General features: G+C 44.2%; 1 protein-coding gene across 1 annotated transcript; it reads left to right on the top strand.

Moving 5' to 3' along the window:
* The first annotated feature begins 8,389 nt into the window (after positions 1–8,389).
* On the top strand, positions 8,390–9,388 carry LOC147970960 (uncharacterized). Its single transcript, XM_087523747.1, has 2 exons — positions 8,390–8,951; positions 9,063–9,388. The coding sequence occupies exons 1-2, from the start codon at positions 8,390–8,392 to the stop codon at positions 9,386–9,388; spliced, it is 888 nt and encodes a 295-aa protein (XP_087379873.1).
* Positions 9,389–10,650: the final 1,262 nt, after the last annotated feature.

Raw genomic sequence — 10,650 nt, 5'->3', positions numbered from 1 at the left:
ATAAGTTTCAGCAAATGATGAGTGGACAGGTGCAAGATGTGTTAAACAGATTTGAAGAGGCCATGGAGAAGATAGATGGCATTGAGAAGACGTTCGAAACAAAGCTCGATAACAAGTTTAATGAATTGCTAGCGCGTCTTCCACCACCACTGCCGGCTGCACCTATCGCACCTCTACAATAACAACAACAACAACAATGTCGCCTTCCAAATGAAGTGGGACGAGCACAGTGCATTCCCATTGACTATGGGCAAAATTCTGGTGCCGCTGTTGATGCTTCTGTAGCTCCTGCTGTTACAGCAGAGGTGGAGGACCATTACGAGGATGAGGTTAATCAAAATCAGAACTACGTGCAACCACCAACACCACCACCACCAGGTCGTCCTCAGGTATACATCGCAATGGTAGGGCTCCACAACCACCTGAGGTACGAGATCATGACCTTTTTCCTAAACTGAAATTGAATATTCCACCATTTGAGGGTAGATATGTTCCTGATATATATATCTTACATGGGAGTTAGAAATTGAACAACGTTTTACATGTTTACAACATCCCAAGGAGAGATGTGTTCCTGCTGCTGTTTGTGCTTTCACTAGTTTTGCATGTGTTTGGTGGTCTGAATATTGTAGATTATATCCTATTCCATCTACTTGGGCTGCTTTGAAAACTACTATGTGTACTCATTGGGTTCCACCATATTATCAACGTGAATTACTTCGAAAATTGCAGCGCTTAAGACAAGGAAAAAAAATTTCTATATAAGAATATTATCAGAAATTACAAACTGGCATGATTAGATGTGGTATTCTTGAGGAGAATGAACCTATGCTTGCACGTTTTATGGGTGGATTAAATAGAGAGATTCAGACCATTCTAGAGTACAATGAGTATAATAATATCACTCATTTATTCCATCTTGCTTGTAAAGTTGAACGTGAAGTGGATGATCGATAGGCATTGGCGCGGACTAACTTTTCTGCAGGTCGACCTTCATCATGGACACCGCGTGCATCCTCTACTTCCACACATTCTACTACACCGACACCTCCATCAACTGTTACCTCCAGCCGTGATACAAGGAAGTAGGCACAACCACCATTATATACCAAGAGCACACCTATCGGGCCTGCACAGAGTTCTTCTTCTTCCATGGCATCAATAGGGCACACAAGTGATATTATTTGTCGTCGTTGTAAGGGAAGAGGACATTTGGCGAGAGAATGCAAATCTCATCATGTGATGATTGCTACTGAGGATGGTGGGTATGAGTCCGCTAGTGACTATGATGAGGAGACTTTGGCTCTTATTACACGCGAAGAACACGGTGGAGAAGATTTTGATCATGAGACGCAATACATGGCTCCTGAAGATGCTGACAGCTATGCATGTTTAGTTGCTCAACGTGTTTTGAGTGTGCAGGTCACACAAGCTGAGCAAAATCAGAGGCATAATTTGTTCCATACTAAGGGAGTTGTGAAGGAACGTTCTGTTCGCGTCAGCATAGATGGAGGGAGCTACAACAACTTGGCTGGCATGGAAATGGTGGAGAAGCTATCTCTCACCACAAGACCACATCCACATCCTTACTAAATCCAATGGTTCAACAACAGCAGCAAGGTTAAGGTAACACGTACTGTTCGTGTGCATTTTAATATCTCTACATATGTTGATTATGTTGATTGTGATGTGGTACCCATGCAAGCATGTTCCTTATTACTTGGTAGACCATGGCAATTTGATTAAGAAAATTGTACACCATGGTTGAAATAATCAGTATACTCTTGTTCATAAGGATAGCCATATTACTTTGCTTCCTACGACTCCTGAATCCATTTTGAAAGATGATATTAATAGAGCTAATAAAGCAAAACAGGAGAAAAATAAGAGTGAAAATCAGATTGCGGCAAAAGAATTTGAGCAACAAATGAAACCTAATAATAAACCATCCAGTGTTGCTTATGGAATTAAATTGAAAAGTGCATGTTTACATGCCACAAAATCTGATATTGATGAGCTAGATTTCAGCAAATCCATTTGTTATGCTTTTGTAGCGATCCGATATCAGACGGTCAAATCTCTGTGTTCGGTGGCATCCCTGGATCGGTAATGCTGACACACATAGTACTCGAAGGATTTATAACAGAGTAGCAATCACACACTTATTACATCGAATGTCTCAAAAGAGAACTTATTACAATGAATATGGCTTAAGGCCATCTAAACAAGATAACAGTGGAAGGCTTGGAAGATAAAGTGAGTCCATCAACTCCAACGGCATAGCTGAGTGCACGACAAACGACCTAGCGCACCTTACTCTTCATCTGAAAAGTCTACAATATGATATGTTGCAGCCCGAAACGGGTCAGCACATGGAATATGCTGGCAATATAACACCGTAGAGCAATGAATAGATAAATGCTATCACTGCATGCATATATGGCTGGTGGAGGCTCTATGGTTATATTGTCTCGTGAAAAGCCAATTTTTCCCTACAACAAAGGAATATGTTTTATTTAACTATCAAGGTAGTTGAAACATCATTGAGAAGGTTCCTCCAACTCAATCCCAATTAAAGTAGTCATTAACACCCGTCAAATTAATTTAGAGTGATGAGATCAAATCAATAATTCAAGTACCAGATACTCAAGATGTCCATAACCGGGGACACGCTAACCATGATTAGTTTATACACTCTGCAGAGGTTTGCTCACTTTTCCCCACAAGACTCGATCTCCTCCGTTTGATTTCTCGTACTACATGGTGTTTGAGAAACGGATGACCGAGACACAGTCTTTCAAAAGCATTAACTCTTTACCCTGGGTGGACAGTTACACCTACTTTCCCCTACATCTGCTAGCCCACCACTGAAAGAGGTCACGCAACATACTCAACTATGCGAGAGCCCATAATGGCTTGTGGCTGCACATGTAAGTTTCTAGCATGAATAATCTTATGATCCCTTTGAGCCTGGGTGGCGGACCGTAGGATGATCACACGGGTACTCCGGGATATCCTTGGACAACACTGGATTCTCTAGGTGCCCACAAGCAATCCACCCAGATGTGTATTAAAGTTGCCGCCTTAAGTTGAACCATTAATTAAAAACTCACATCTGTCATGGTTACACTCAAAACCAAACCACGTCTACGGGCATAGCATGGCAATATAAGCATAGCATAGAAGTAACTCCCAAGGGTTTGGTAATAAAACTGGTAATAGGTTCTACCTCATCAGCTACTTCCTAGACCCACATGTTAAGAGATCCTACTCATGCAATGTGAGGGTTGAAACTAATGCATAAAAACTAGGTAATCAAGGGGTATGAACAAAGTGTTACTTGCCTTACGGACGATCTGAAAATCCTAGTGACTCATAGTAGCACGCTTCGCACTCCGGGAATTCTATCGCAAACAAACAATAGCATACATAAGCACTCAAGCAAAGATGCACGTGTAAAACTCAAATAAGATGATCGAATCTGAAAAGTCAACTGAAAAAGATTCGATTTTGCAAAAAGAATCAAATCAAACGGAGCAACAAAACTCAAACAACGAAAGAAACAAGAATTATTTACTAATATGGACTAAAGTCAAATTTTACGGTATCAAAATCTTGTTCAAGTTGGTTAAACAGATAGCGGACTTTGAGACGAAGATCTAGGCACTTTTTTCACCTAAATTGGATAAACGAGCAAAAAGATATACTAGAACGAAGATTAGGGCAGAAATCACGATCGAAAATAATCGTGAAAAAACCCAGGAAAAAGAAACGAGACGAACAAGCTAACGAACGAACGTTCGCTGTCTGCGGCTAACTGACGAATAGCGTTCGTCAAAACAAACATACGGACGAACGTCTGTTATTTAACTAAATCGGAAAAAAATCGAACCGATCTAATAAAAGAACGAATCTAGGGTAAACTGATCAATTTTTTGAGAAAAAACCGAGACGGCATGTAACATCCCAAATTTTATTAAATTTGGATGTTAATAGAATCATTCAATGCATACCATATTTCTTTGAAGTTTGCAGTTTTAAAATATTCAAACAATATTTTTACACTCGAGAAAAACAAATGAGAGGGGATAAGATGACTTCCTCAAAATATAAAAGAGTGGGAAATTTTATTTTGAATATTATTTGAAGTTTTGGAGTTTATTTTGGTATTTATTTTATTTGCGAAAAGTGCATTAATTGCATTAGGAAAATATTTTCAAAATGTTCTGTGCTTAAGTAACTGTTCATTAGTTCTAAATATTATAGTTATTTTAGAAATTATTTTGGTGTTTTTATTAATTCATTTGAATTATTTAGGGCCAATTTAGTGTTCATTTTTTTAAAAAAGCAACGCCACACGCAGCCTGGAGCAAAACTAGGTTCGGCCCAGGAGCACCCCGACCGGCCCAGCTGGCCATTTGGCCCAAGGCCAGCGTCCCAGCACCCGCGCGCCCAAAGCCTTCCGCTCGGTCGACCGCGCCGCACTCGCCCTCGCTCGCCTCCCCTCGTTGCCGCAGCCAGGCGGGCCCTGCTCGTCAGCTCGTCCCCAACCTCCCGCAGCCCGCGGGATAAACATCACCGCCGCGCTCCCACAACTGCCACTCGGCTCCCTCGCGGATGAGGCTTATCCGCAGCCCCGTAGCGCTCCTAGCCGCGCCTATAAATGCCCCCGAACCCCCTCTTCCATCCTCATCGTCCCGCTTCTTCCTACGCTGCCCCTACCGCTCACTATCGCCGTTCGCATCTCGCCGGAGCTGCGCCACTCTGTCGTCCATTTCATCGTTTTTGGCTCTCCCTAGTTCTCCTTCCTTTGTCAATTGGATCTCTGCGACAACACGCATCTGTTTGACACGTTTTTTCACCCCAGGACCCATCGGAGCACCCACCCTGACGACACCCGACCTTGCCGGAGCCCACGGAGCACCTCGCCTTCGCCTCACCGACCCCGACGCCCCTGAGGAGCCCCGACGCCACCATCCGGATGCCCAAGCCGCACCACACCTCCCCGTCTTCTTCCCCGTCGATGAGGACCGCCGCCGCCGCCGCCCCCTTCGTCACCGACGCCGCGCCGCCGTCTTCATCGTCGTCGGCTACAACCACCACCCGCTATAAGCCGCCGCCCCACTCCCTCCTGTTAGATCGATCACTGACGGCCCAGATTAGATTAGTTTAGTTTGTCTTTTTAGTTGAACCGCTACGCGGTTAACCGTGGGTTTTTATTATAAAAACCGATCGGGTTCTGTATAGTTAGCCGCCGCCACCGTTTTTCTTAGATTGTGGCCATCCGCTGTATAAGCTACGCGGCAAACGCCTTTCGGCCAGCCACGAGCCGCCACATGGCCAGGTACTTGTTTGCGACAGTTTTCTTCTCTATTTAGTCCCTGTAATTAGCAGATTAGTCCCTGATCTTAGATTAGCCATAACTTTTAAACCGTAGATCCAAACTTGATGAAACCAACGGCAAATTCTTCATCATGTTTAGGTCTATCCAGTGGTATCCTTTTTGCAAACTTTTGGTAGATACAAATTTGAATTTATTCGGATTCGAGTTTGAACTTCAAATGGCCATATCTCCCAAACTGAAGCTCCGATTAAGTTGATTCCTTTTGCATTCTGTCACCATAGCCAAACCCTATCACCTGGACCTTTGTCACAATAAGTTTCACACACTAGAATCTGCCCTTTAATATTTTTACTAGTATGCATAGTATGCACTATAACTCACATCACTTTTTAAACCATAGGCCTATGTTGTTTTGCACTTAGAATATTTTTGTGGTAGCTTAGTGTGTTGTATGTTCATTTGGTTTTTCCGAGACCTTTTCATTGCATGTTCTTTTGGTTCTCTGGAATGTTTGCTTATGTTTGTTTAACTTCCTTTGCGATAGATTGCCTGGAGTGCGAAGCAGAATATTATCAGTCTTTAGAATTCAACCAACAGTACCAATGCAAGTTCACATTTAACCATTCTTCCAATTGCCTATGTTTATGTTATGGACTTGGTCCTTTTGTGGTAGGATTGCATGGTAGGTTTTATTGTTGCCAAATGGCTATGCCATTACCTAGTAGCTCATTTGAGGTAGGTCTGATCTATACAACCTTGTCACCACCGTGTAAGTTTATTTTTGCCTCACTAAATGTAGACGTGGTTTGGGAAGCGAACATGGCGAGACATGAGTGATAAAATAGTAATCAGGACCAAGACATGTAAATGAACTACCTGGGCAGTATTTGGTTTGAATGGTGGTGAAGTACAGTGGGAGCATGCATGGTTAACCTATGGTGGTGCACCACTAGTGGTCGGCCGCCCAGGCTCAAAGAGATCAATCGTATTCCCATGTCTAGAAGCTTACGTGTCTAGCCACATGCCAATATGGGCTCTGGCTTAGTTGAGTAGTTAGTGACCCCTTCCGGGATGGGCTAGCAGATGTAGAATGATGTAGGTGTACCGGCCTATCCATGGGTTAAGAGGGAACATTTTCGAAAGGCTATGTCTCGATCTTCCGATCATGGAGGTGGTCGAGTCTTGTGGGGAAAAGTGCGCAACCTCTGGAGAGTCTCAACCTAATCGATTAGTCGTGTCCCTGGTTACGGACAACGTGAGCATCTAGTAGTGGAAATGCCGGGAGATCTCCTCACCTTTAATTAAACAGTTGGGTTTTAAATGAAACTTGGGAACGGACGGAGTTGGGTTTGCCGACTCATCCTATGCAAATGTGTAGTAGTAGAATAACATCTTTTCTAATAGGGATAAACTAGCTTTATGCAAAAACTAAACTTAGAGCTTTCCACCAGCCAAATTGCATGTACAAGTAGGTTCTTTACACTTATGATGTGACTTGCCAGTACATTCAATGTACTGACCTATATGGCTGCAACTTATCATGTTGCAGATATATCCGACGAGGACTAAGGTGCAATAGGTCGATGTTCTACACTCAACCTTACTCGTGGAGTTGGACTCATTTACTACTTTGCTTTCGCAGTATTTGCTTATTGGCTCTATGCCCTATTTTGTAATAAATGTATTGCTCCTATACTATCGATGTAATAAAGAGATGTATGTTATTTCTGTTATTTCATCAAGTAATGTGTGTGCAAGTCGATCCAGGGACTAGCATGGTAAGCACAGAGACTTCGACTCTTACCGAGTCGGGTCGCTACAAGATGGTATCAGAGCACACGTTGACTGTAGGACGCGACCCCTAGAAATTGAAAAAAAGACATAGGATAAAAACTATATTTTTCATATTCCCTATATATCCTTTGGTCTCGTACCTTCTATGCTTCAATACTAATTTCTTCTCTCTTTCAAAATGTAGATGTCGTCAGCCCTTGTTGAGTTCGAGGCGCCCGATGAGACCATGCCCTTTGGACGGCAGCTGGTGAAGATCGCGAAGCACCTGAAGGTTGGGCTTCCCAAATTCACTAGAACCTTCACAGCCACCCTGCCCGAGGAGACACGTTGGAGAATCGATGCTCATATCCCCGAATGCATCCTTAGAAACCGCACCAAGCCCATTGATTTCCATGTGGGTACCGCAACATGGGGCTTGGGCAGGGGTATCGCTGCTCACATTGCTCTCGGACGCATTCGAGAGGTGTATGACGAAGACCTCAAGAGGACCTCCTTCGTGATATACGGACGCCGTGACGCAAAGGGAGATGTGGTGCGTACCTTGGAGGACAAGACGATAGCATCCCATATCTAGGACATGGAGGAGCACATTCGCATGATGGAGCTGAAGCTGTCGGACAACATGATCGTCATCAAGAACCTCATGACCCGCAAGGCCGAGCTAGAGGAGGAGCTCTAGGACACTCGCATCAAGCACGAGGGAGAGCTGGACGCATTGCAGGAGAAGATCGACGACCTGAAGCTTGAGCTTGAGGAGGCTGAGGAGAAGCTGGATGAGGGAGAAAACATCCAGGAGGATCACTCGTATGGTGCCTATGTCAGCCAGGAGAGGGACCAACATCATGAGCTCGGAGATGATGACACGGAGAGTGGTGCAAGGACACCCGATGTCGACATGGTTGACTGGTCCTCATCTGATGAGAGTTAGATTTTATACCACCATGAGAGTTTAGAAATTCGATTTCATTATCAGATTAGTTTTATTTCATTTGTAAGACCTTGTCAAATCTTGTGACATGGCTTACATTAGGTTTGATTATTCATGTGAACCTCTTTATTTGAAATTGAATTGGAGTGATTTGAAGTTTTATTGCTATCATGTGTATATGGGTAGTGTGATTTTACTCACTAGGCCTTGTTCTATTCTAACTCCTCTTCCACTCTAAAACCCATCAGATGCCTCCAAGATGTGACCCCGGATTCAACTTTTCGCCGGAGCTTACGCAATTGATCTAGCAGCAGAATGCTCTAATGCAGATGCTCATTCAGAACCAGAACAACAATAACAACAAGCCACCACCGCCACCCCCGATTGACAGTCTTACCCGTTTTCTGAGGCTGAACCCACTCATGTTCTCCAGCAGCACGGAGCCGATTGTCGCAGATGACTGGCTTCGCAAGATAGGAAGGGAGCGGGCCATGGCAGGATGCAATGATGCTGAGAAGGTGAAGTTTGCTGCCCACCAGCTAGATGGACCGGCAACTGCTTGGTGGGAGAATTATACCACCACATACCCCATGGAGAATGTGACTTGGACGCAGTTCCAGCGGGCGTTCCGCACTGCTCATGTCTCAGCTGGATCCATGAGTCTGAAGAAGGAGTTCCGCAGCTTGCGCCAGGGAGGACGCACGGTATCTCAGTATGTTGATGAGTTCAGTAAGTTGGCCCGTTACGCCCCAGAGGACGTGGCCACTGATGCAGCCAAGCAGGAGAAGTTTCTGGAGGGACTGAACGATGAGTTGGGAGTTCAGTTGACTGTGGCGACATTTACGGACTATCAGGAGCTGGTTGATAAGGCTACCATTCTCGAAGGCAAGCACTAGCAGATGGAGAATCCTAAGAGGAAGTACGGTCATGGGAAGTATAACTTTGGAGTTCAACAGAAACCCCGCTACAACCCGTACTCATGAAGTTCTGGATCAGGCACTAGCAAGTTTAGAGGGAATCACCATAACCATGGAGGCCACATTCATCATGGAGGAAATGGACACAACCACCATGGTCACAAGCATGGCAATGGCAATGGAGGAAATGGCAATCAGCAGCATTTCAACTCTTCCACACCGATGAAGAAGGATATGAGTTACATCACCTGCTTCAAGTGCAAGAAGACAGGTCACTACTCCAATGAGTATCCTGAGGCGCAGAATGGAAATGGAAATGGCAATGGGAATTCTGGAGTCAAGAAGCCCAATCCTTTCACTAAGGGGCATGTGAATCATGTCAATGTGGAAGAGGTTTATGAGTAGCCTGACACAGTGATTGGTAAGTTCTTGGTTAATTCATTTCCAACACTCATTCTTTTTGACACTGGTGGATCGCATTCATTCATATCAAGGGGATTTGTGGATAAACATAAGTTTCCTACCATATCTCTTAAGTCACCCATTCTAGTGAGTTCCCCAGGAGCCTAGTCTATGGCTAGTCGGGGATGTATCCAATTGCCTTTGAACATAGGGGGGCATGTTTTTCCCATAGATATGATTATACTAGAGTCGGAAGGGTTGGATGTAATCCTAGGGATGGATTGGATGTCCAAGTATGAGGGAAACGTTGACTGTGCTAGTAGATCGATTTTTCTCACCACCCCAGAGAAGAAGAGGATCAAGTATGTATCTAGGCTTAAGCCCAAGAGGACTCGGGTTAACTCTCTTATAGGAGTTGTCCAGGAAGAAGTACTAGTGGTGAAGGATTATCCCAATGTATTTCCGGATGAGTTACCGGGTATGCCGCCAGATCGGGAGATTGAGTTTTTGATTGAGTTTCTACCAGGCACAGGACATATCTCCAAGAGGCCCTATCGAATGCCCGCTAATGATTTGGAGGAAGTCAAGAAACAGATTAAGGAGTTGCTAGAGAAAGGGTATATTCGCCCGAGTTGATCACCTTGGGGAGCCCCAGTACTCTTAGTGGAGCAGAAGGATGGAACCTTGAGGATGTGTGTGGATTACCGCTCTTTAAACGAGGTGACCATGAAGAACAAGTATCCCCTACCAATGATCAATGACTTGTTTGACCAGCTAGAAGGAGCTAGTGTTTTCTCCAAGATCGATCTTCGATCGGGTTATGACCAATTGAAGATCCGTGAGAAGGATATACCCAAGACAGCTTTTACCACAAGGTATGGGCTTTATGAGTATACAAACATGTCCTTTGGTTTGATTAATGTCCCTGCCTATTTTATGAGCATGATGAACAAGGTATTCATGGAGTTCTTGGATAAGTTTGTTGTGGTATTCATTGATGACATATTGGTTTACTCCAAGAATTAGGAGGAACACGCTGAACATCTGCGCTTACTTTTGGAGAAGCTCAGAGAACATCAACTTTATGCCAAGTTTAGCAAGTGTGAGTTTTGGCTCAAGGAAGTTGGATTTCTTGGACATGTAGTGTCAGGTGAAGGGATTGCAGTGGACCCTACCAAGGTAGAATCAGTCACATAATGGAATGCACCCTCCACAGTTGGCGAGATTCATAGTTTCATTGGACTTGCAGGATATTACCGGAGATT

The sequence above is a fragment of the Triticum urartu genome, chromosome 5A, assembly GCF_056163025.1.
Source record: "Triticum urartu cultivar PI428250 chromosome 5A, HENAU_Tu73, whole genome shotgun sequence".
Classification (NCBI taxonomy): domain Eukaryota; kingdom Viridiplantae; phylum Streptophyta; class Magnoliopsida; order Poales; family Poaceae; genus Triticum; species Triticum urartu.
The sequence above is the reverse complement of the archived record's forward strand: the minus strand, read 5'-3'. Positions and strand labels throughout refer to the sequence as shown.

Excerpts from the sequence above, each read along its gene's own strand:
- LOC147970960 (XM_087523747.1), top strand. The coding sequence starts at position 8,390 with ATGCAGATGCTCATTCAGAACCAGAACAACAATAACAACAAGCCACCA. Across the intron at positions 8,952-9,062 it reads TAAGGCTACCATTCTCGAAG|GCACTAGCAAGTTTAGAGGG; the intron begins GCAAGCACTAGC and ends GTTCTGGATCAG.